This window comes from Spodoptera frugiperda, chromosome 19 (assembly GCF_023101765.2).
Source record: "Spodoptera frugiperda isolate SF20-4 chromosome 19, AGI-APGP_CSIRO_Sfru_2.0, whole genome shotgun sequence".
NCBI lineage: Eukaryota > Metazoa > Arthropoda > Insecta > Lepidoptera > Noctuidae > Spodoptera > Spodoptera frugiperda.
This window is the reverse complement of record NC_064230.1, coordinates 723156-748552: the sequence shown is the minus strand read 5'-3', so window position 1 is coordinate 748552 and position 25397 is coordinate 723156. Positions and strand designations below refer to the sequence as shown.

Here is a 25397-nt window from a genome sequence, read left to right as displayed (position 1 = left end):
GGGGGAGAATTGGGCCTCCGGTAACCTAATTAACACAACACAAGCGTTGTTTTACGTCGATTTTCTACTCGGCCGTGACATCACTCCGGTCAAGCTGGCCCAGCAGTGCCGAAGCATGGCGAGCCCACACTTTCACACTTTGATAAGCAGTGGACACTTATAGGTTGTTGATGTGTGATGTATGTTAATTTGTTTTTTTTTCTGTTCAACAGACAATCTGGAATCTTCCACCTGGAGACCAACTCATCACCACCATTCTCAAGAGGTTGAAAGCAGCACCAGTTTCACAGGCAATAAATTAAAAGATTAAATTAAACAAAGTTTTTCATTTGTATTTTATTTTTACTCTCGTTATAGACTGCCTCGTTGGTCGAGTGGTCGCAAGTGCGACTGCCGGGCAGGAGGTCTCGGGTTCGATTCCCAGATCGGGCAAACTATTGCTGGGCTCTTTTCGGTATTTCGGTAGTAGCACGGACATGCCCAATATATGGCAATAGGCTCACCCCCTATTACATGGGACTTATAATACATGGTGAAAAGTGGGTGTACATTGGCATTACATGCCGTAATGTGCAGGTGCACCTCTGCCTACCCCTTTGGGGATAAAAGGCGTGACGTTGTGTGTGTGTATGTGAGTTTTATTTTTACCCCTTCTTAATGACTATAATCATGCCAGGTACTGATGGAAAGATATTTAGTATAAGCCGGTAAACGAGCAGACGGATCACCTGATACAAAACACCAGAAGCGTTACAAGTGCATTGCCGGCCTTTTGGGAGTTAGGAATCTAAGAATTGTTGGGGAATCGGGGATTGGGAAGATTGGGAAGGGGGATAAAGGGGGTAATATTTGATAAAAGAAACAAACAGATAGCAATGCGATATATTTATTTTATTTATATAGATAATGTACTGATTTTACAACATGTCCAGGTAATTTACTAAGTTTTTTCAAAATTTGAAGCTAATTTTCTTTTAATGCGGAATTTAAATCTGAAACAAAATAAAAATATCATGATTAGAAGATGTTTAATAATAATCGAAATGTGTCAAAGTCAAAGTATTTATTAGTGTGCTTTTTGGTTTTAAAAGTATTAAAAAATTGTTATCATCATCATCAAATTCTTAAACAAACAGAAAACAAATGTCAAATAAAAGTTACAATATCTTAATCTGTGGTTGCGGACTACCTAGCGGGTTACTAGGGCTCCGGCTTGAAAAGCAGGAGTAAGAACGGGGTGGTTTTTAGTCAGTAAGAGTCTGACACTCCCTCTCGCTTCGCCGAAAGCGAGCGAAGAGTTTAACTTTTATTAAGAAAACATAAGTATTTGGTTCGAATTCTGTGCCAATTCTGGATTGGATTTTAAAGTATTATTGAGTGTTTCAGTTATTCGAAAATTCTCAGTAAAAGCACTGATTCTTTTCTTTTGAAGGGTTAAAATCATCCAATGACTTCTCTCGCTTTGGGCGAATCGAGGGGCAAACTCTTACTGATTAATAACTACCCCGTTCCTACTCTTGCTTTTCGAACCGGAGCCTCTGTAAACCTGCTAGGTAGACCGCAACTCCGGGTCGGCAATAGCACTGATTCTGGAGTTGGCTTGTTCCATATTACATGGGACACATAACATAACTGGTGAGAAGTGGGTGTTACATGGTATATGTGCACCTCTGTCTACCCCCTTCTGGGGAAAGGTTCATAATACTTATTATATTCAAGACATTTACCTTCACCACTTGGTATTTAGACGGCGGCTTCAAGACCTGTGAACAAAAACAAATATTAAAGATTTTACATTAAAATCATTTTTTTAAAAACAAATACTGCGTACGTGGCGCTTGTTATAGTAATTATACAAAAAAAAAACGTTGCCCCACACTAGGAATTTCTCCTGTGTCGTGTGTGCGTTTACAAACATACAAGTTCACATACACATGACACCCAGAATCGAAACAACAATTTGTGGATCACACAAAGAGTTGCTCCGTGCGGGAATTGAAACCGCTACACGTTGCACGGCAGCCGGTTACCCAGCCACCGCACCAACCGTGCAGTCATGCATTATCTATAATACAAAAATAAGTCGGGTTTTCCTTCCTGACGCTATAACTCCAGAACGCATGAACCGATTTCCACGGTTTTGCATTCGTTGGAAAGGTCTCGGGCTCCGTGAGGTTTATAGCAAAGAAAAGTTAAGAAAAATGACAAGAGAAAAGCAGAAAAACAGGGAAAATCATGGGTGGCGAAATGGAGTTCGCCGGGTTTGCTAGTATATTATAAAATAAAAAATAAACTTACTTTCAGCGCCGGAAAGACCACCGGTCACTTTGTCAGCTGTAAAAAGAAAAAGAAATCAGTATAACATGTCAGGATTTAAGTTTTAAGTATGGGAGAGCCATGCTTCGGCACTGCTGGGCCGGCTCGACCGGAGTGATACCCCGGCCGAGCAGAAAACCGACGTGAAACAACGCTTGCGTTGTGTGAGTGAAGTTACCGGAGGCCCAATTATCAATCTTCCCAATCCCCAATTCCCCAACAACCCTTAAATTCCTAACCCCCAAAAGGCGGGCAACGCACTTGTAACGCCTCTGGTGTTTTGGGAGTCCATGGGCGGCGGCGATTGCTTACCATCAGGTGATCCGTCTGCTCGTTTACCGGCTTATACCGTAAAACATTTATGGTTGTGCGTGCTGAACCGATTTAATGCGGTTATCAAAGTAGTATATTTCAGACTTGGGAGAAGGTTTTAAAATAGTTTAATATAACCCGACTTTAAAAAATTGAAGTCGCATGGGTGCAATGGTCATATATTATGAATGTATTATATATATAAACCTTCCTCTTGAATAACTCTATCTATTTAAAAAAAAACTGTTACAAAATCCGTTGCGTAGTTTTAAAGATTTAAGCGTACAAAGGGACATAGGGACAGAGAAAGCGACTTTGTTTTATACTATGTAGTGATGATGTGGACCTCTGTCTACCACTTTAAGGAATGAAGAGTCTGACTTACCGACGTTGGTAGCACCACCGACACCACCACCAGAATTGAGAGCACCAGAAGCAGCATTTTCAACTGTAGATATAATAAAATAGTCACAATAGTGATAATGACGGGTTATATTTTAAGTGTGGGTGAGCCATGCTTCGGCACGAATGGGCCGGCTCGACCGGAGTAATACCACGGCCGAGCAGAAAACCGACGTGAAACAACGCTTGCGATGTGTTTCGTTGTGTGAGTGAGGTTACCGGAGGCCCAATTCCCCCTTCCCAATCTTCCCCATCCCCGATTCCCGAACAACAACCCTTAAATTCCTAACTCTCAAAAAGCCGGCAACGCACTTGTAACGCCTCTGGTGTATCAAGTGTCCATGGGTGGCGGCGATTGCTTACCATCAGGTAATACGTCTGCTCGATTACCGGCTTGTTTCATAAAAAAAGGTATGAAAATGAAACATCTATTTAATCCGTCAATTGGGTTATATTCTTTTTCAATCACTTTGACTGAATATTAATTTTACATTGTTCTCACATAGTTGAACTAACGAAACAATGTAACCAAGAATTGTATTGTGAACCTGATTGAAAAAGAGTAACCTATGGAGTTTCTTGCTCGTTCTTCTCCATAGGAATCTACACTTTGGAACGAGCAAATAGAGCAACTAGAGGACTGACCGACAAATAGACTTTATATACATATTTGCTTTGACGTTCAAAAGTGCCTTCCTGGTCTATTTGAAATAAATAATTTTGACTTTGACTTTGAGTTGGGTAATGAAAAAATATTAGACACGTATTTTTTCTTATTTTGTCATATAAGATAACAATTAGATAAAACGAATCAAAGTTTGGACATGGAAGCAAATACGTCAATTCGTCGTAACATTATTATAAATTATAACAGTATTGGGGAGGCCCAAATCCCCTCTTTCCAATCTTCCCAATCCCCGATTCCCAACGACCTTTAAATTCCTAACCCCCAAAGGCCGGTAACGAACTTGTACCAAAAATAAAACGTTGCCCCACACTAGGATTGTCTCCTGTGTCGTGGGTGCGTTTACAAACATACAAGTTCACATACATATGACACCCAGACCCGAAACAACAATTTGTGGATCACACAAAAGGTAAGTGTTACCTATAGCTTGATGAAAACCAAAATGTCGCTAAAGGTTTATTTTAGCTTAAAATTATTTTAAACAGAAAAGCTGTAATCTTCAAACACAACACTACCTCCCATTAAAGCCGTGGCAGATACTTTTAGAACACCTTATACATTGTGATAGGCGTGGGACTTCTAACCCGTTAAGGCTGAGTACGACATCTAATTTTATCGACAATAAAAATATATATGAGGGGGTTGAACCCCTCGAAAAAAACGAAGTTTCGTTTACCAAAACATTAATAAACATATGAAAAAAGTAATGAATTTGTTAGCCAAGGTTATTAGCTACCGTTTGTCGTTTTTCTTTTGTTTCTACTACGCATACAACCTTTGATATCACATAAAGTATCAAACGCGCCATAGTACATTTAAAAAAATATTAAAATAGACATAATTTTAGGGGAGCTTGCAATATAATAGTTTTGTTGTCCATAAAATCTGGATGTAGTACTCAGCCTTAACGGGTTAGAAGTACCACCCCTATCACATTGTATATTTTATTAAATCCACATTGTATAATTTCCACTATAAAAAAATACATACAAAATATAGGTATAATTCTTGGTATATATATCCATTCCTTAAGCTTTGAGGCACCCACTGCTGGACATAGGCTACTTCCAAACACCACAAGGACCTTTCTTTAATCAATCAACCATAAGCCAACTTCTTCATTCCGTGGTGATCAAAATTGCATCTAATTCTCAAGGCAGAAGAGTTTATAACGACTCTCTGTTCCAAAATTCTTTAAAAAAAAACTTACTTGTAGCCAAGTCCAGTAATCCAGTGGGCGCCTCACTCTTCTCTGACTTCACGGATCCAGATAATCCACATATAGGTAAAGTGCTAGCTACAGGTAACGATTCTGACCCATCATCAGAAATACTGAAAGTAGGGATGGTACCAGATGCATTAATAGCACCTTTTTCAGCGCTAATCGCAGCAGAGGTGCCTAAAGCTGCGGTACTAGCTAAAGAGCCTGATTCTACTACTGATGCAGAAGCAGTTAATCCTGAATTTGGACCGGATCTAGCCGCTAGACCTGAGCTAGTAGAAGTGGAAGATCTAACAGCTGCGCTTCCTGCTCCGGCTCCATAAGGGCCAACACAAGGCCCAGCGGTAGTGGCTCTCACTGCACCACCAGTTGCATTTAATTCTGATTCTTCAATATATATAATTTCACCGGATCCGGCTGAACCTGTGTTACTAGAAGAGGAAGCACTAGCAGAAGCTGCGCTACCTGATCCGGGTCTAGCATATAATTCAGCGGTAGCTGCAGATCCGTATCCGCCAGATCCGTATATCTGAGAACTAGCAGCATTTGCAGCTGCAGCTTTGGCAGCGTTAGCAGTGCCATTGGCAGCAGCTGCACCAGTTTCTACTGCACCATCAGTAGCATTTAATTCTGATTCTAAAATAAATACAAGTTCACCGGATCCGGCTGAACCTGTGTTACTAGCAGAGGAAGTACTAGCACCAGCCGCGCTACCTGATCCGGGTCTAGCATATAATTCAGCGGTAGCTGCAGATCCGTATATCTGAGAACTAGCAGCATTTGCAGCTGCAGCTCTTGCAGCGTTAGCAGTGCCATTGGCAGCAGCTGCACCTGTTTCTACTGCCCCACCAGTACCACTACCAGTAGCACTTGCAGCTCCCGCGCCAGAACCGTTTCCTGCAACAGCGCCAGAGGCACCAACTGCACCAGTTTCTACTGCACCATTTGCAGCTCCTGAACCGTTAGCAGTGCCATTGGCAGCAGCTGCACCAGTTTCTACTGCAGCTTTATCACCAGACGCTACTGTACCAGACCCATCAGCTTTGCCAGAATCAGTTACCGCGTTAGCACTTATAGATTTTGATTTGTCATCGGTCCCAGTTAAAGATTTGGATATAGATTTCGTTTCGGAACCGGATCCTAAAACAACAGCACAGCTGAACTGAGCGTGCCTAGCAAACATATAGATTTTAAGAGAAAAATGTCTTTTATATGTCGTGGATAACTCCTGAAGAATGGAGAGAAAAATTAAGGCTAAAGAGCGTCCTAGGCAATCATCTTATAGGCACATCTAATTTTTAGGCACTGCCGCCTGTCTATGGGCAGTTGGCGGTAGGTATATTTTAAGTGTGGGAGAGCCATGCTTCGGCACTGCTGGGTCGGCTCGACCGGAGTGATACCACGGCCGAGCAGAAAACCGACGTGAAACAACGCTTGCGTTGTGTGAGTGAGGATAACGGATTCCCAATCTTCCCAATCCTCGATTCCCGAAAAATCGTTAAATTCCTAACCCCTAAAACGCCGGTAATGCATTTGTAACGCCTCTGGGGCCTTAGTCTGCTATTACAATTGTGTCAGAATGGTCGATCACTGAGCAGTGCAAGAGGGACGGAGCTATGTAGGTTGTATAGCAATTGTAATAGCAGACTTGGTGTTTCGAGTAGTAGTTATTTTCATTTGTAAGTTATTTGATATTTTTTAATGACTTTATCCGATTAAGTTTGTAATATTAAAATGGTTCGTCCACTATCAGACATAGACCTCTTCAGTAAAACCCCACTGGGCTTCTATAAAACACGAAGCCATGACAAAAATTGGTTTTCACATAGTTCCTAAAATTTTATCATCAACGTCACGCCTTTTATCCCCGAAGGGGTAGGCAGAGGTGCACATTACGGCACGTAATGCCGCTATACAATGTACACACACTTTTCACCATTTGTGTTATAAGTCCCATGTAATAGCGGGTGAGCCTATTGCCATATACTGGACACAATTCCAGGCTCCGTGCTACTACTGAGAAATATTCGAAAAGCCGAAAAAAGTCCAGTCACACATTGCCCGACCCGGGAGTCGAACCCGAGACCCCTTGTCCGACAGTCACACTTGCGACCACTCGACCAACGAGGCAGTCATTAATTTTATAGTCATCAGTCTATAATTTGTCATGAAGCAAGTACAAAGAGGAGATACCATAATGTGATTGTGCACTGTGACACAAACACGGCCCTGTCCAATGATATTATAAGTAAACAGGTGTAGATAGGTTATAAGCTCAGAAAGTGTCACATTACAATGTGGACAATTGGCGCAGTGTGTGTAGTATGGGAGCTAGATGGGACATAGAGAGGGGCGCGGTTTGTAACGTCCCGCGCTCCCCGTAAAGTGTCACGCGTTATGTTAAAGGGAAATGCAGTTTTGACATCTCTTTGTATTAACTCATGGTAATGCCACACAGCAAATGCCTCTTCTCACTCGGAGTATTGGCATCATCTAAAAGTAGTATCCCCCAAGACTGTCAACTTCTTATTCTTTTTGAGACAAGCCGACGTGAAACAACGCTTGCGTTGTGTTTCGTTGTCTGAGTGAGGTTACCGGAGGCCCAATTACCCGCATTGGGAATCCCGCAACGAAACAAATCAGAAGATATTATCAGATGAGAAGAAAACTAATGATTTCCACTTCTCTCCGTATTTTTTACAATAATATCAATAGCTTACCAGCTCCGATCGCACCGCCGCCTAGTCCTCCAGCACCACCGAGTCCTCCAGCACCTCCGAGTCCTCCAGCACCTCCGAGTCCTCCAGCACCACCGAGTCCTCCAGCACCACCGAGTCCTGCGACACCTCCGAGTCCTCCAGCACCACCGAGTCCTCCGACACCTCCGAGTCCTCCAGCACCACCGAGTCCTCCGACACCTCCGAGTCCTCCAGCACCACCGAGTCCTCCAGCACCACCGAGTCCTCCAGCACCTCCGAGTCCTCCAAGACCTCCGAGTGCGCCGCCGTTGGTGACTTCGCCGGCTGTTGAACCTACTTCAGAGACCTCACTGCTAGCACCGCCGGTGATGGCATCAACTGTAAACAGAGAAAATTTCATTAAAACCATATTTTTTTAAGAGATCGTCAAATGGCTCCTACTCTTAACATTACACCATTCCTTCAGCCTTGGCAAGTGGTTTGAATGGCAGTTTAAAGGTAAGCGTCCACAGCCGCTGTCTCGCCTGCTGGTAAGCGATGATGCGGCCTACGATGGAGCACGTCTGCCCATAAGCAACCCGGGCTTTGAAGACACCCAGGTTATACCCATCAGGAAACACAGACTCCGGCAAAGAATTCCACTCCCTACAAGTTCGCACAAGGAAGCTTGAAGCGAAGCGCTTCGTGCGAGTGGGTGGGATATCTACCATGAAGCGGTGGCGCTTCGCCAATTGTCTTGTTCGTTTTGTTAATCTTCAGCCTTAATAAGTGGGTTAAAAGGCAGTTTAAAAGGTTCATGTTTATCAAATGAAGGAAAGCCATAGTGAGGAAACCTGGGCTTATAATTTCTAATTATAAGTTTGAAATCGCCAACCCGCATTGAGCAAGCGTGGTGATTAATGCTCAAACCTTCTCCGTGTGAGAAGAGGGCTTTGGTCAGTAGTTGCCACTTATAAGCTGTTGATGTGTGATGTGATACTTACGAGGTTGGGAGAGGGCTCCGCAAACCTGAAAAATAAAAACAGATTAAATAAGCAACGTCACGCCTTTTATCCCCGAAGGGGTAGAGGTGCACATTACGGCACGTAATGCCGCTATACAATGTACACACACTTTTCACAATTTGTGTTATAAGTCCCATGTAATAGGGGATGAGCCTATTGCCATATACGGGGCACAATTCCAGACTCCGTGCTACTACTGTGCCCGTTACTTGTTTGCCCGACCTCTTGATTGGCAGTCGGACTTGCGACCACTTGTTGAGTTTATCAATGTCCCAATTACCCCTCTTCCCAATCCCCGATTCCCCAACAACCCTTAAATTCCTAACCCCCAAAAGGCCGGCAAAGAACTTGTAACGCCTCTGGTGTTTCAAGTGTCCATGGGCGGCGGCGATTGCTTACCATCAGATGATCAGCTCGTTTACAGGCTTATACCATAAAAAAAATAGGTAGACTAGCAAAAAAAATATCTTCTTAGATTTCCTGCTTTTCTCTTGAAAATTTTCCTGAATTTTCTTTTGCTATAAACCTCACGGAGCCCGAGACCTTTCCAACGAATGCAAAACCGTGGAAATCTGGAGTTATAGCGCCAGGAAGGAAAACCCGACTTATTTTTTATATTATACTTTAGAACTTGAGACGGGATATTTACCATGTTTATTTATGTCTATGAGTTTCCGATATTTCGGCACTGTTGCAAGCGCCATGATCACGGATGAACTGCTATATGAACTCATAGACATAAATAAACATGGTAAATATCCCGTCTCAAGTTCTAATACTAGTGTTAGTGACCATGTTAGTTTAAAAACTTTATTTTTATATTACAGAAGGTATGTAAAGACCACTACAGAATCAACTTGCACGGTTTTCCGACATCTTTAATTGATTTTGTCTGGACTTTAAAAGAGACTATGACCTCTGAGTTTGTTTCGGCATTTCTTCTCAGAGTAGTCCGATAGGAAATGCCGGTCTCATCTAGGTATTTAAGAGATTGACGTGTAAAAGAGTTACATTGTAACCTGTTTGCAAAATAAATATCATTTATCATTATCATTTATGTATAAGAAAAATTAACTTACCAATACTCCGACAACGACCAGGAATTTCATCTTGATATCAGTTTTAAGATCCGAATCGACCACACAACTGGTTTGTCCACAAAATATCACACCTATTTATACTAAATTGGAACCTGCGTAACAATAAAATTTGGTACCTTTGAACAAAGGGTGCGTGTTTGAGCTTAGCATAACAATAGTTCTTCTGTTTTAACCGAAAACATATTTAATTATGTTTTGGATAGTTACGTTGTATGTTTGTTCGTGGTAAAGGTAATGCGGTGTCTTTTTTTTTGAGCTGTAAAATCATCCTACGCCTTTTTTCGACAAGCCCGCTACTACCTCCCATACCGCTGCAACTCCTGTAAGCCAGGGTCCTATGCGTGAGCTGTTATATTTGCTTCCAATAATAGGTATGGCAAAAACGCCTAAACGCACGGTAATTTGTTCGAGACTCCACAAGGTTAGTATTTTTTATAAAGCCCGCCACAACCCCCCATACCGCTGCAATGCCTGTGCACCAGGATCTACAGTAGATACAACCATGCAAACACCGGAACACTGAAGTCCAACGTCCCAGGGACATGAATGACTGTCTTGGATCCCGCAACAAAACAAATCAGAAGATTTTATTAGAGGAGAAGAAAAAGAAAACGATAGTTTCCACTTCACCTCGGCGAATTTAATGCAGGAGAATGACTTGCACAACTGGGAGAAGCCCAGTTTATTAATGTTATGTATGTGAACTTGTATGTTTGTAAACGCACCCACGATACAGGAGAAAATAATAGTGTGTGGCAACGTTCTAAAAAGAGAAAAAAATATGTGCATCTCTTTGGGGAATAAAGTCACGAATTCATAACAAAAATACTTTAAAAAAAGAACTAGGTTGAAAACCGCATAAAAACCAATTCAGCCGATCGCGAGAAATCGCGCATAAACATACTTTTTTTATCATTTAAAAGAACCCATACATTTACATAAACGCCTGCCCAATGGTGGTAACAGAAACTACAGAGCGCCTGCTTTAGGTAATCGGACCCCCAATTCCTCCCCTCCCCAATCTCTCTAATCCCCAAATCCACTGCTGACCAAAGCCTCTTCTCGCTTGGAAAAGGTTTGAACATTAATCACCACGCTTGCTCAATGCGGGTTGGCGATTTCAAACTTATAATTAGAAATTATAAACCCAGGTTTCCTCGCAATATTTTCCTTCACCGTTTGTCAGTGGTGTCTAAATAAACTTAGAAAGTACCTATATATAACTCGGAAAAAGTCACATTGGTACTTGCCGTTGGTAGGTTTCCAACCCGCGCTGTCATGCATGAGAAGTGGGCGTCCCAAATCCCTAACCTTTAAATTCCTAAAGCTGGCAACGCATTTATAACGCCTCTAGTGTTGCGGGTATCCATGGGCGATGATTGCTTACCATCAGGTGATCCATCTGCTCGTTTCCCAACTTATACAAAAAAAAAACAAGCAAACCCTACACACAACATAAGTATAAAAAAATCTAAATATTAATTGTAACTAATCGGTTTTAATATAACCTTTAACGCTATCAGTAATAAGGCCTAAATTAGCATAACAAAAGAAAAATTTTAAAAAGAATCTCCGTATAGAAAAACAAAATTAATTTTGCAGCTGGCAGTGGCGCTAGTGTCGCGGTACTTAGAACATTTTGTTCGTGATAAATTTAGTTCCGAATTTGGCCGTATGTAAAGATAATTTTGTAGGTAGTTTTCTAAAAGAATTTGGCATATATTTGTTCAGCTGGTAAAATTTTCTAGAAATTATTCACTGTTTAAATAATGAAACAGATTTGTGGCATAAATACTTTTCTCTAAAGTTGTTGCTTAAATATAATTTTCTGCAAATGAATTTTTGATTTTCGCAGTTTTATTTTCGTAATTTTTTTACCGACTTCAAGACAAAAGGAGGTTCTTAGTTTGACTTGTATGTATGCATGTTTTTGCGCGATTATCTTGCGTTTGGCAAAATAGATTTTGATCCGTTTTCAGCTTGTTTCAGACTTAGGAAAAGCTTTTAAATGGAGGGGGTAAAAAAATTAAAGGCTCCGTTTTTTTTTAATAAGATTAATTATATACTCAGCATTATTAAACCTGTACGTATGTTTGTTTGTGCGCAATTATCTCGTGTTTGGCTGATTTTTATTGTGATGAGGATTTCAGTATAATATTTTTCAAACTTGGGAGTATCAACCCTATAGCGACGTTAGAGTAAAATAAATTTGTCACCACTCTTCCCGCGGGTGTTATACACCCGACTAAGGGACTACACTTCCCCTTCTATCAATACATCGCATACTCGAGTTGCGCGTCTTTTGCGCATAGCTACTTTGCTTTATTCTGCTTCATAGCATATCTTCCTCGCACAGCTACATAGCTTAGTATCAGTGGAAACGGTCACATAGTTTCACAGCTTATTTATTACATCTTCGTAGCATAGCTACATAGCATATCTCTGGTGGAAAAGCAGCCTTATAAAGGTACCTACGTACGTCATCGAATAATTTAGCGTACCTAATGGTATGGTATAGTTTACATAGCTTACGTCAATTTTATATACATATTATATGTATTTTATTTACAGAACGATTGTGGTACATTTTTAACCAACTTCAAAAAAGAAGAAGGTTCACAGTTTGACTTGTATGTATGTACGTTGACTGTAAATGTAATCTATCAGTTGATCCTGATAGTAAGCAATCGCCGCCGCCCATGTACACTTGAAACACCAGAGGCGTTACAAGTGCGTTGCCGGCCTTTTGTAGGTTAGGAATTTAAGGATTGTTGGGGAATCTGGGATTTGGGGGGTAATTGGGCCTCCGGTAACCTCATTCACACAACGAAACACAACGCAAGCGTTGTTACACGTCGGTTTTCTGCTCGGCCGTGGTATCACTCCGGTCGAGCCGGCTCAGCAGTGCCGAAGCATGGCTCTCCCACACCTAACAGTTATGTGAACGAACCCGTAGGTTCCAAATTTTTTTTTATGTTAAATGGGTCGACGATTGGCCGCTATCTCGCCTGATGGTAAGTGATGATGCGGCCTACGATGGAGCACGTCTGCCCATAAGCAACCTATTCACTCGGGCTTTGAAGACACCCAGGTTATACCCATCAGGAAACACAGACTCCGGCAAGGAGTTCCACTCCCTAGCAGTTCGCACAAGGAAGCTTGAAGCGAAGCGTTTCGTAGTTTCCAAATAATACTCTTAGAGTACCTGAACGACAAATAAGAAAATAATTTAATTGTTTTTCTAAATATCTTGTTGGAACAAGTGTTAAGTTTAAATAGAAATTGAATAATATTATTAGTTCAATAAGTAATACTGACGTCATAATGGAAAATTACCGTTAAATACGTGAGCAATATACACACGCAACGTCACGCCTTTTATCCCCGAAGGGGTAGACAGAGGTACACATTACGGCACGTAATGCCGCTATACAATGTACACCCACTGTTCACTATTTGTGTTATAAGTCCCATGTAATAGGGGTGAGTCTACCAGATACTGAGCACAATTTCAGACTTCGTGCTACTACTGAGAAATTTTCTAAAAACCGAAATTCTATAATACTTTGCCCGACCCGGGAATTGATCCCGAGACCCCTTGTCCGGCAGTCGCACTTGCAACCACTCTAAACTATTACAGGTTTTTCAGGTCTAACGGCGATCTAAATAGCGAACGAGTCGAACCCATAAATTCCTAACCCCCAAAAGGCCGGCAACGCACTTGTATCGCCTCTAGTGTTTCGCATGTCCATGGGCGGCGGCGATTGCTTACCATCAGGTGATCCATTTGCTCGTTTACCGGCTTATACCATAAAAAATCGCTTATAGTTATTGTCAAATCATTGCTGATTTTTCAAGTCTAACAAAATTAAATGAAATAGCGAAAACGGCAAAATTTTAAAATTTGCTCAACTCAAGGAGTCGAACTAGCGACCTTGAGTAGGTACAATAGTCGATAGCTCATTCGAACATCTGATTACATAGATAATAACAATCCTTTGTGAAACCCATTTATATGTTTGTACAACTGAACAAATATATTTAAAACTAAATATATAGCGAAATCTCTGTAAATTAAGTGTGGGAGAGCCATGCTTCGGCACTGCTGGGCCGGCTCGACCGGAGTGATACCACGGCCGAGCAGAAAACCGACGTGAAACAACGCTTGCGTTGTGTGTGTGCGTAATACAGATACTGGGTACATAATATAGGCGAGGAGCCTACGATAGAAAAGAAATAAAGATATAAAAATATATTTATTTTTTACACAAAAAAAAACAGTTAAAGCAGAGATTTGACGATGTATGGATTTTGTCTGCGGTGAAATGGGACCAGTTCAGCATTTAAAATCATCCAATGACTTCTCCCGAGGGAGTGTCAGACTCTTACTGACTAAAAACCACCCCGTTCCTACTGCTTTTCGAGCCGGAGCCCCGGTAACCTGTTACGTTGTCCGCAGCTCCGGGTCGGGAGCAGCAGCATCAGCCCTACCTCTTTATAAGAGTAACGAATTCAGTTTCTTGCTCGTTCTTCTCCATTCGAAGCAACACTTTGGAACAAGCGCCTAGCTTCATTAACAAACAGACTGATAGACGTATATACGTTTATTTCTAGTTTTTCTATTTATAGTTTAATTGGAATACATGATTTGACTTTGATTTTGACACCTCAATCACACGACAAATGACTCGATAGTTTCTTGACGGATTTCTGCTCAGCCGTGGTATCAATCCGTTCAAGCCGGCTCATTCATGCCGAAGCATGGTTCTCCCACACTTAAATTTTATAAATATTCCTACAAGAGGTACATAGCAGGTTTTATAGGAGTGAAACATGAAGTTCCACATAGGCGAATCATGTTAGGCAGACTGATAGCAATAACCCGAAGCATGGCTCTCTCACTCTCACTTCTAAAACTGGACAATAGGCAAATACATCTCTCTCCCATCGATCTGAGACTTGATTTTTTGGTAATTCTTCAAATCATCGAAATGCCAGTCTATCGGCTGTGCTGGAGAATTCAATGGGCTCATGTAATCTGGGGCTTCCACTTCTTTCAATACTATTTCGGTTTCTCTTTTCCCTACTGGGGCATATTTCTTAAGTTCTGTTTTGTATAGGCTCTTGTAGTATTTCTTTAGAAACTGTTTTGGATTTTTCACTGCTACCTGCTGTATATTATTTGGATGATGCTGGTGCTGTAATGGCAAATAAATTGTTATTAGTTATAAATGCACCATGTCTCACTTTAAAACTTAAAACTACCAAACAAATTTTGATGCAGTTTTCAACTGTAAGGTAGATTGATGCAGGCGTTTTCAAATATGGTCGTGTAAAAGAATGTACAGTAGCGTTTAATTTTAAACTTAGTACCTATTAATTGATTAAAAAAGAAATATGGCTTTTTTGACGGGTGAAAATTATCTAATCACTTCTCCCGCTTTTTTTATGCAAGCAAGCAGACTGATCACCTGATGGTTAGCAAGCGCCGCCCATAGACACTTGCAACACCAGAGGCGTTACAAGTGCGTTACCGGCTTTAGAGGATGAGGAATTTAAGGTAATTGGGGAATCAGGGATTGGGAAGATTGGGAAGTGAGATGAATGGGCTTCCTTTCTTTTAAATAAAAATAAATATATCACCTGAAAAAAGAGCGAGATATAGTTTTGTTATTATAATATGTTCAATCAGAATGCCCGTTACTGTGTCTCAAAATAATTAATTTACAATACCTCAGTTGCTTCTTTTAACGTTTTATCCAAGGAACGAAGTAAACTTAAATTAGAGTCAGGTGTGATTGGCTTCCTGAAAAATAATTTAATATGAATTTTTAATATAATATGGCCGGTAAACGAGCAGACGGATTATTTGATAGTAAGCAATCAGCATCCGCAAATATCAGAAGAGTTACAACGGTTTAGGGAGGTTATGTTGGACTTATTCCACAAAAAAAAAATCATCGCCACGCTTGCTCAAGGCGGATTGGCGATTCCTTTTTTAATTTATAAATATTTGATGGGTCGACGTTTGTATACTATCTCGCCTGATGGTAAGTGATGATGCGGCCTACGGTGGAGCACGTCTGCCCATAAGCAACCTATTCACTCGGGCTTTGAAGACACCCAGGTTTTACCCATCAGTACCCAGTTCGCACAAGGAAGCTTAAAGCGAAGGGCTTCATGTGAGAGGTTGGGACATATACCATAAAGCGGTGGCGCTTCGCAGATTGCCTTGTGGTTCGATGATGGAAAGGACTAGGAGGATTTCAAACCTAACAAATCTAAATTGATTAAACACCTACCTGTTTATTTTGACCACTAAATTCTTTAGCTCCTTTGACGAATATGCTTTATCGTGGGGGCTTATGCTAGTACATACTTCTTGGTATTGTTTACTCTGGAAATTAGATTTTTATTGATTTAGAATTTCACAAGTGAAACATTGAGATCACTCAAATGATTTAAATGAAACTACAAGTAGTACTCGTCCACAAGAGTATAATACAACTAAATATTTCAACTTAAAATAATTAGGTAATTAAATTAATCAAGTATTAAATTCTGTGACATCACCTTTTTGACCACAGAAGAGCTGTAACGTTGTAGGTTGTCTAGAAATGTTACGGCCACGCGGTGCGGCTGTTATAATACCGTATTTGTAAAGAGTATTCAAATTACCTCAAACAGAATAATGCACTTTTTGGCTTACCTACTGGGTGTATTTCGCTCAATTTTCGTATATATATATATTTTTTTTTAAACTTTGCCCCACATTAGGATTTTCTCCTGTGTCGTGGGTGCGTTTACAAACATACAAGTTCACATACACATGACACCCAGACCCGGAACAACAATTTGTGGATCACACATAGAGTTGCTCCGTGCGGGAATCGAACCGTGCAGTCAAGTCACTGTATAACATCTCTGGTGGAAAACCACCTCTAATGGGTACTTACTCCAATATTACATACTATGGAGGTGCCACTTGGACATTTGCTTGGCTTCCTAACACAATAAGCTCCAAAACTTAATCCATCATATATCTTCATAGACACTTGTGGTGAGAAGCATATTAATATGGCAATCTGTAACATAAACATATAAAATTATGTCAATAATTAATCTTATATATAAAAATCAATTGCTGTTCGTTAGTCTCGCTAAAACTCGAAAACGGCTGGACTAATTTGGCTAAATTTTGGTTTTGAATTATTTGTGGAAGTCCAGGGAAGGTTTAAAGCTAAGAAAATAATTATTAAGGCGGTACGAAGTTTATCGGGTCAGCTAGTCGGCTCCACCGTAGACCGCATCATCACTTCCATCAGGCGAAATAGCGGCCAAACGTCGGCCCATTTAACATAAAAAAAGTAAGAGTCTGACACTCCTTCTCGACTCGCCCAAGGCGGGAGAAATCATTGGAAATTTGCAAAGTGTGCGTGGGAAAGTCATGCTTCGGCACTGCTGGGTCGGCTCGACCGGAGTGATACCAAGGCCGAGCATAAAAACCGACGTGAAACTACACATGCGTTGTGTGAATGAGGTTAGTGGAGGCCCGATTACCGGAGGCTAATCTCCAATCGGATTCCATGGACGGCGGCGATTGCTTACCATCAGCTGATCCGTCTACTCGTTTACCGACCTATGTATACTATAAAAAATAAACATACACTTACAAGAATTGATCCCACGCTCATTTTAAAATATTATAAATTATTTATTTAATGTATTGTGAACCTGATTGAAAAAGAGTAACCTATGGAGTTTCTTGCTCGTTCTTCTCCATAGGAATCTACACTTTGGAACGAGCAAATAGAGCAACTAGAGGACTGACCGACAGACAGACTTTATTAATATTATTATATTTGCTTTGACGTTCAAAAGTGCCTTCCTGGTATATTTTAAATAAATGATTTTGACTTTGACTTTGACTTGAAACTAGTCGAGTTCCTCGTCAAACAGTTACGTGAGTAAGCCGATAACATATAATAATTAATTTAGTATGTCTCACGAAAGTTACAATAAAATAAAACTTAAGAATTTTTGAGTAATAATACTACCATAGCAAAAGGAACGAAAATGTGTGAAATTATTTACATATTGTAGTAAGTGTAAGTGCTGCCATCTACCCAATAAATGTGAATGATTTATGGTTTATGATCAATATTCTTTTTACTGCTTCCAAGTTTTGCAATATTCTAATACGTTTATATGAAAGCAAAGGAAGTACAGTGAAATAGTTTTTATGGTATAAGCCGGTAAACGGATCACCTGGTGGTAAGCAGATATGGTAGAAGAAAATATCTCAAATACTCAATTCGGTTTCAGAAATGGTTTTGGAACACGGGATGCACTTTTTGGATATCAGGTGCTCTTACAACGTTGCTGGGATATGAATCAGTCTGTGTATGTGTGTTTCATAGACTACGAAAAAGCTTTTGACCGAGTCCGTCACGACAAGCTTATGAAAATTCTATGTGACATTGGTCTTGACAACACAGATCTGACAATTATCAAGAATCTTTATTGGCAGCAGAAAGCACGTGTACGAGTCGATTATACTCTTTCAGAAGAGATCAACATTATGCGTGGTGTACGCCAGGGCTGCATCTTGTCTCCATTGCTGTTCAATATATACGCTGAAGCAATATTTACAGAAGCTCTAGATAACATGGGCGAAGGTATAATGGTGAATGGACACCCAATAAATAATTTGAGATATGCCGATGACACCATTTTGCTAGCGTCCAGTTTCAATGACTTGCAGAGGTTGCTTCAGCGTGTCGATAGCGTGAGTGCGAGCTACGGTCTGAACATAAATCTAAAGAAGACTAAAGTTATGATGGTCGGAAAGTCATCTTTTGTTTCGACAACAGACCTGGTTGTACGTAACGAAGTAGTAGAAAGAGTACACTCGTATAAGTACTTAGGATGCGTCGTAAATGATCGGAGTGACCATAGCATAGAGATTAAGTGCCGGATAGAGCAAGCTAGAGGTGCGTTCATGAAACTGAGTCATTTACTATGCAACCGTTCGCTGAAGATCTCTACAAGGGTGCGATTGGCACGATGCTACGTGTTTTCAGTTCTTTTGTACGGCGTCGAGTCATGGACATTAACTCAGAAAATGAGCGATCGCTTAGAAGCATTTGAAATGTGGGTATACAGAAGAATTTTGAAAATATCGTGGACTGATAGAGTCTCAAATGTAAAGGTGTTACGGTTGCTAAATAAGAAAACAGAGATTTTGAACACCATAAAGCGGCGTAAACTGCAGTACTTTGGTCACATAATGCGCAACGACAAATACCAGCTGCTCCAACTACTAATTCAGGGGAAAATACAAGGGAAAAGACCACCTGGCCGAAGAAGAACCTCTTGGCTCAAAAACCTTAGAACATGGTTCAACATGAGTACCAGATCCCTTTTCCGCGCAGCTGTTTCGAGAGTTAAAATTGCCCTAATGATAGCCGACCTCCGGTAGGAGATGGCACTTTAAGAAGAAGGTGGTAAGCAATCGCCACCGCCTATGGACACCCGAAACGCCAAATGTGTTACAATTGCGTTGCCGGTATTTTGGGGTTAGGAATTGGTGGAGAATCAGGGATTGGGAAGATTGGGAAGGGGGAATTGGGTCTACGATAACCTCACTCATACAATGAAATACAACGCAAGCGGCGTTTCTTGTCGGTTTTCTACGGGGCCGTGGTATTACTCCGGTCGAGCCGGCCCATTCGTAAGTGCTCAATTTGTAAAAATCCAATGAGTAGTGACATCTATTAAATGTTTCTGTAAACTATTAAATATGATGTCAACTTTTCAACATACGAGATGTCAGTACATGTATGATTATTAATTTTGTAAATGCCTTGGTGATTACGGGAGCAGGTATAGGAAGTAGTTTTAGGTTCGATTTCCAGGTCGGGTCAAATATGATTTGGCATTTTTTCCTATTTTTAATATACAATGTACCTTACACGATATTAAGGCTCACTCTCATATATACATACGTAACGCCTTTTTTGTCCTCGAAGGGGTAGGCAGAGGTGTACATTACATGCCGCTAAACAATGTACACCCGTTTTCACCATTTGTTTTATAAATCCCATGTTTTAGAGAGCCATATACCGGGCACAATTCCAAACTCCATGCTACTACTGACAAATTTTCGAAAAACCGAAAAAAGCTAATACATTGCCCGACCCAAAAATCAAACCCCTTGTCCGGCACTTGCGACCACTCGACAAACGAGGTTGTGTACAACAATAATAACAGGAAAAAATAAAACGTAATAATACAATATTATGTAAATTTAATAACACATATTATAAATATACTCACACACAGATAAACATTTGAAGTTCGATTACGGGTTTAAGCCTTACTTCTGCATGAGTCATATTGATAAAAAATAAATATCTCCCTATCGTTATTTTGACGCCATATCAAAAATTATCTTTAACACGAGCTGTCCCATATCTTCATATCGCTACAAAGTAACATCTGGTCTAAAATTGTGACAATATCAATCTTCGTCTTTTCGCTTATCCCAATTTTTAATGTTTTACGCCGGTAAACGAGCCGACGGATCACCTGATAGTAAGCAATCGCCGCCGCCCATGGACACTTGAAACGCCAGAGGCGTGGCCGGCCTTGAGGGTTACGAATTTAAAGGGTGGAATCGGGGATTGGGAAAGGGGATAATTGGGCCTCCGGTAACCTCACTCACACAACGCAAGCGTTATTTCACGTCAGTTTTCTGCTCGGCCGTGGTATCACTCCGGTCGAGCCGGCCTAGCAGTGCCGAAGCATGGCACTGCTGGGTCGCACACTTAAATTACTTGTCCTCCATATTCCCTTATCAGACAAATAAGCACATACCGTATCGGGAAACCTCTTATGACTTAATTTAAACCGCATATTTGTTTTCATCTTGGCTGACGATATACGAAAAATTAGCGAAATAGACTTTACAAATACGGCATTATAACAGCCGCGCCGCATATCCGTAACATTCCTAGACAACCTACAACATTACAGCTCTTCTGTGGTCAAGGAACATGGAGCTGTTTACTCAGAATTTAAGACTTATTTATTTTGTATGTATTGTTTTTTAGGTTTCGTTGAAATATTTAGTTATGTTATGATTTTGTGGTCGAGTACTACTTGTGGTTTCATTTAAATCAGAGTAGTGATCTCTATACTATATGTCGTGTTGACCAAGAGGTTAAGGACGTCTTCTCCTCATGCATGAGAGTGCGGGCTCAAAACCTACCAACGGCAAGTACCAATGTGACTTTTTCCGAGTTATATGTACTTTCTAACATTATTTAGACACCACTGACAAACGGTGAAGGAAAACATCGTGAGGAAACCTGGACTTATAATTTGAAATCGCCAACCCGCATTGAGCAAGCGTGGTGATTAATGCTCAAACTTTCTCCATGTGAGAAGAGGCATTTGGCCAGCAGTGGCTACTTATGGGCTGTTGATGGTGCAGCGAGCACAGGGCTTAGTACGAATTTGTTTTACGTTAAATGAGATTGAAACGAAAGAAACTCGGACTAAGCCCTCAGAGACACTCCTTTATCAGACATCTATTTTTTTTATTAGTTTTAAGTGTTGGAGAGCCATGCTTCTGCACTGCTGGGCCGGCTCAACCGGAGTGATAAGTACCACGGCTTCATAGAAAACCAATGCGAAATACCACTTGCGTTGTGTGAGTGAGGTTACCGGAGGCAAAATTACCCCCTTCCTAATCTTTACCATCCCTGATTCACCAACAACCCTTAAACGCCTAACCCCCAAAAGGCAAAGCACTTGTAACGCCTTTAGTGTTTTAGATATCTATGGGCGGCGCCGATTGCTTACCATCATTAATTGATTTTGTCTGGACTTTAAAAGAGACAATGACCTCTGATTAGGTTTCGGTATTTCTTCTCAGAGTAATCCGATAGGAAATGCCGGCTTCATCTAGTTATTTTAGAGATTGACGTGTAAAAGAGTTACATTGTAACCTATTTGCAAAATAAATATCATTTATCATTTATCATCAGGTGATCCGTCTGCTTGTTTACCGGCTTATACCATAAGAAAAAAGAAATATGTAGAGAAGGCCAATGGCCCAGCTGTTGCCTGTTCAATTGTTGACAAACAAAAACCGATTAAACAAGATATGATTCTATTTTAAGACTTGATGATTCACATGACATCATATTGCTATTTCTGCCTTTTATATTTTTCCAATCTCTTTCCTTATACGTAGATATAATATTTTGATGATCATTCGTAGAAATTATTTAATGCCTTATCTTTCCTTCTCTCTTTATCAATAATCTGTAATAGCATGCTTTTGTGGTGATTATTATAATAATATTGTTTATACGAGAAATATTATTAAATTATGATAAGTACCTGGTGATGTGTTGATCGTATTTTATTATAAGCGTTTAATAGCGATGAGTGTTTGATAAATATCAATTTAAATCTGTCTTTACTAGATTGGTGGATAGTATTGTATACAATGAGTCATCACAGGTGCACTCTTCACCACAGATTTGGCCCAGGGAGCTTAATCTTCGAGGACCGCCCGGAGGATACTGTGGGGAAGTGCCCTGCATGGGCTAAGCACCGCCGTGTCTTCAGAGGCGGCGGTTCTCGCGTACGGTATTGGTTCAGGCCGTGGTGCGGAGCGAGGGAAAATGAAATGTCGACTTCTCCTTCTGCGAAACAATCATGCTAGGAGGAGGCCACGTGAGGGAACGAATCTTCTCACGCCCCAAGCCTTCGTGAGAGACACTCCGGGCGTAGTGGATCGCGAGACGATCTCCGGCCATCGCAAATGCGGGTCTGCGGACATCGAACAGAGGTAGCTCATCGCTAGATCCATGCGTACGGCGCATCGCCTTCCGAGCGCACCTCAAAGGGCCATCAGACACCACAGATGGGGCCCAGTAGGGCTGATGCCTAATCCGGAGCTGCGGACTACCTAGCGGGTTTACCGGGGCTCCGGCTCGAAAAGCAGGAGATCTACTCAACATTCCACGAAAAACGAAGTTTCGTCCGAAACTTCGCAGATTTCGTAATATAGGTAATTTCATTTATTGCGAACTTTCGTGAACAAAAATAAACGAATGAAATGAAGATAAATAAATAGGTTTTGATTTGAAATTAAAAAATAAAACGTATTTTTAAGTAATTTTATTAGTAAATCAATAAAACCTACGGCCGAAGAATAAACCGGAGTAGCCCTACAGGAGTAGGAACGGGGTGGTTTTTAGTCAGTAAGAGTCTGACACTCCCTCTCGCCTCGCCCAAGTCGGAAGAAGTCATTAGATGATTTTACCCTCTTAAAAAAACGGTATATTTAGATACTACTTCTTGTCGGTAGCACGTAGTCTGGAATTGTGTCCAGTATATGGCAATAGGCTCACCCCCTATTACATGGAACTTATAACACAAATGGTGAAAAGTGGGTGTACATTGTATAGCGGCATTACGTGCCGTAATGTGCATGGCGTATGGTGATGGCGTACTTCTTGCCATTTTAACACAATGCTGTTTACATGTGAACAACGACTAAAGACGTCACTTTGAAATAAACGGTATCTCACTCGATAATTTTTATACCTATCCACCCAACCGTAGGTATGGAGTTCTACGCATAAATAGGTAATAAATAATTTTAAGTACAGGCTCCTTAATTATACCTATGTACGGCAAATGTACTAAGGTACTTGGGTTATTTAATCGTGGGTTTACCTTGGTAGAGTTTTGAAGGAAATCTGTGTACCTACTGATAAATTGAATTAATCAGTTTTGTCTATCTATTAAAAGGTAGGTTTTTGATGACGTGGGGCAACTTCTTATTTAAATAGTGAGCTCATACGTATTTACGTAGAATTTGTAAGGAAATCTCATTTTTTGAAACAAAAGACTAGGGAGAGTGGAACTTTTTTTTTATGAAATAGGCACACGAGTAAATGGGTCACCTGATGGTAAGCGATCAACGCAGCACAAGAGGAGACACAGGCGCGTTACTAGCATTTTAAAAAGGAGTACGCTCTTTTCTTGAAGATTTGAAGGTCGTATCGGTTCGGACATATTACCGAGTTCCTCACTAGAACCACCCTGGTGGCCACCCTCAGCACCTGTAAGCACCGAGACCTCTAAGTAGACATCCGGAGCCCCTACGGTGCAACGCCTATTACGGCACATCCCTTCTTTTTTTGAGGAGGAAAATCATCCAATGACTTCTCCCGCCTTGGGCGAGGCGAGAGGGCGTGTCAGACTCTTACTGACTAAAAACCACCCCGTTCCTACTCCTGCTATTCAAGCCGGAGCCCCGGTAAACTCGCTAGATAGTCCAGGATCCCACAAGGATATAAACTACACCTGTTGAGACAATTCAATTATCTAGTACTAGCTACTTTCGCGCGGTTCCACCCGCTTTGCTCGGTTCCTATAAATTGTTGCGCGATGTTTTATAGTCTATAACCTTCCTCGATAAATGCGCTATCCAACACAAAAATAATTATTCAAATCGGACCAGTAGTTCCGGAGATTAGCGCGTTCAAATAAACAAACAAACTCTTCAGCTTTATAATATTATAGTATAGTATAGATTACATTCACATAGCCAGGAATCACACTCACAAAGTATGTGATGGGCAGACTGCTGTCATGAATGCTATCTTTCTCTCCTTTAGTAAAATTGTCTACTCGTTGCAAAGCAGGGCCCTTAGTCTGCTATTACAATTGTGTCAGAATGGTCAGCAGTGCAAGAGGGACGGAGCTATACAACCTTCATAGCTCCGTCCCTCTCGCACTGCTCAGTGATCGATCATTCTGACACAATTGTAATAGCAGACTAAGGCCCCAGGTATAGACTCAGAACAAGGATAACAAACAAGAAACTCCATGGTTACCATGTTTGTTATACATATGTGTAGTTTTATCATATTTAGTTTATCAGTTCTGTAGATAGCGTTCCACGTATATTTTGGTGTCCAAATATAGCAACATATTAGATAACAAATATAGTAGAACTTAAAGTTACGTAGATATATATCGAATGAGTATTTTTCCCTTAACCGACGAGTATGCATGAAAAGACTGATGAAGCGAAAGTGGTATTTTTTATGGTATAAGCCGATATACGAACAGACGGAACACCTGATGGTAAGCGATTGCCGCTGCCCATATACATCCGAAATTCCAGAGCCGTTACAAGTGTGTTGCCGACCTTTTTGGAGTTAGGAATTTAGGGGTAAACCTCACTTAAACAACGAAACACAACGCAAGTGTTGTTTCACGTCGGTTGTTTGTGAGGGCGTGGTAGCACTCCGGGTGAGCTGGCCCATTCGTGGAGAAACATGGCTCTTCTACACTTGGGTTTCCAAGTGTGGAACCTGAGCCTGTCAGAAATCTTTAATAAATCTGATTTATTTCGTTGCGGGATCCAAGACAGTCATTCATGTCCCTGGGACGTTGGACTTCAGTGTTCCGGTGTTTGCATGGTTGTATCTACTGTAGATCCTGGTGCACAGGAGTTGCAGCGGTATGGGAGGTTGTGGCGGGCTTGTCACGTAAAAAAAAATACAAGAGCTGGATGACACATACATGAAATTATGCAAAGGACATGAAAAATAAAAACAA

At 40.9% G+C, this 25397-nt stretch overlaps 3 protein-coding genes and 1 long non-coding RNA gene across 39 annotated transcripts in view; 1 reads left to right on the top strand and 3 right to left on the bottom strand.

Annotated features, from left to right (window-relative positions):
- LOC118281256 (pancreatic triacylglycerol lipase-like) overlaps positions 1-328 on the top strand; it is an 84515-nt gene extending 84187 nt beyond the window's left edge. For both annotated transcript variants that reach the window (XM_050700579.1, XM_050700578.1), the window contains exon 8: positions 213-328. In XM_050700579.1, the coding sequence (XP_050556536.1) occupies positions 213-270 (58 nt within the window). In that variant the 3' untranslated portion in view covers positions 271-328. The remainder of the gene's footprint in view (positions 1-212) is intronic.
- Positions 329-870: 542 nt separating this feature from the next.
- LOC118281206 (PE-PGRS family protein PE_PGRS30-like) lies at positions 871-9863 on the bottom strand. 35 transcript variants are annotated; one of them, XM_050700525.1, is made up of 10 exons: positions 9723-9863; positions 8623-8647; positions 7895-8017; positions 7787-7858; positions 7661-7732; positions 4929-6080; positions 3014-3076; positions 2299-2334; positions 1728-1763; positions 871-992 (listed from the first exon to the last, which is right to left on the bottom strand). In XM_050700525.1, exons 1-9 carry the CDS (start codon positions 9750-9752, stop codon positions 1744-1746), a joined length of 1593 nt encoding a protein of 530 aa, XP_050556482.1. In that variant the 5' UTR covers positions 9753-9863; the 3' UTR covers positions 871-992; positions 1728-1743. The 35 variants fall into 35 exon arrangements, with proteins under 35 accessions (XP_050556482.1, XP_050556485.1, XP_050556489.1 ...); XM_050700528.1 differs by having other exon boundaries at positions 7805-7858; XM_050700532.1 differs by having other exon boundaries at positions 7661-7714; positions 7805-7858.
- Positions 6227-6669, bottom strand: LOC126911764 (uncharacterized). The gene is made up of 2 exons (XR_007706281.1): positions 6589-6669; positions 6227-6484 (listed from the first exon to the last, which is right to left on the bottom strand). It is a non-coding gene; the product is annotated as an uncharacterized LOC126911764 (long non-coding RNA).
- A 5592-nt stretch (positions 9864-15455) lies between the features above and the next one.
- On the bottom strand, positions 15456-17669 carry LOC118281207 (uncharacterized). Its single transcript, XM_050700605.1, has 4 exons — positions 17417-17669; positions 16700-16828; positions 16046-16140; positions 15456-15549 (listed from the first exon to the last, which is right to left on the bottom strand). Exons 1-4 carry the CDS (start codon positions 17435-17437, stop codon positions 15468-15470), a joined length of 327 nt encoding a protein of 108 aa, XP_050556562.1. The 5' UTR covers positions 17438-17669; the 3' UTR covers positions 15456-15467.
- Between the last annotated feature and the right edge of the window lie 7728 nt (positions 17670-25397).

Coding starts and splice junctions, on each gene's coding strand:
- LOC118281206 (XM_050700513.1), bottom strand. CDS start 9,752: ATGAAATTCCTGGTCGTTGTCGGAGTATTG. Junction 6,081..7,660: donor CGGCGGTGCGATCGGAGCTG/GTAAGCTATTGA, acceptor CTGTTGTTTTAG/GATCCGGTTCCGAAACGAAA. Junction 1,764..2,298: donor TGGTCTTTCCGGCGCTGAAA/GTAAGTTTATTT, acceptor TTTTGTTCACAG/GTCTTGAAGCCGCCGTCTAA.
- LOC118281207 (XM_050700605.1), bottom strand. CDS start 17,437: ATGAGCGTGGGATCAATTCTT. Junction 16,829..17,416: donor TGAGCGTGGGATCAATTCTT/GTAAGTGTATGT, acceptor TTTATGTTACAG/ATTGCCATATTAATATGCTT. Junction 16,141..16,699: donor CCATAGTATGTAATATTGGA/GTAAGTACCCAT, acceptor TCTAATTTCCAG/AGTAAACAATACCAAGAAGT.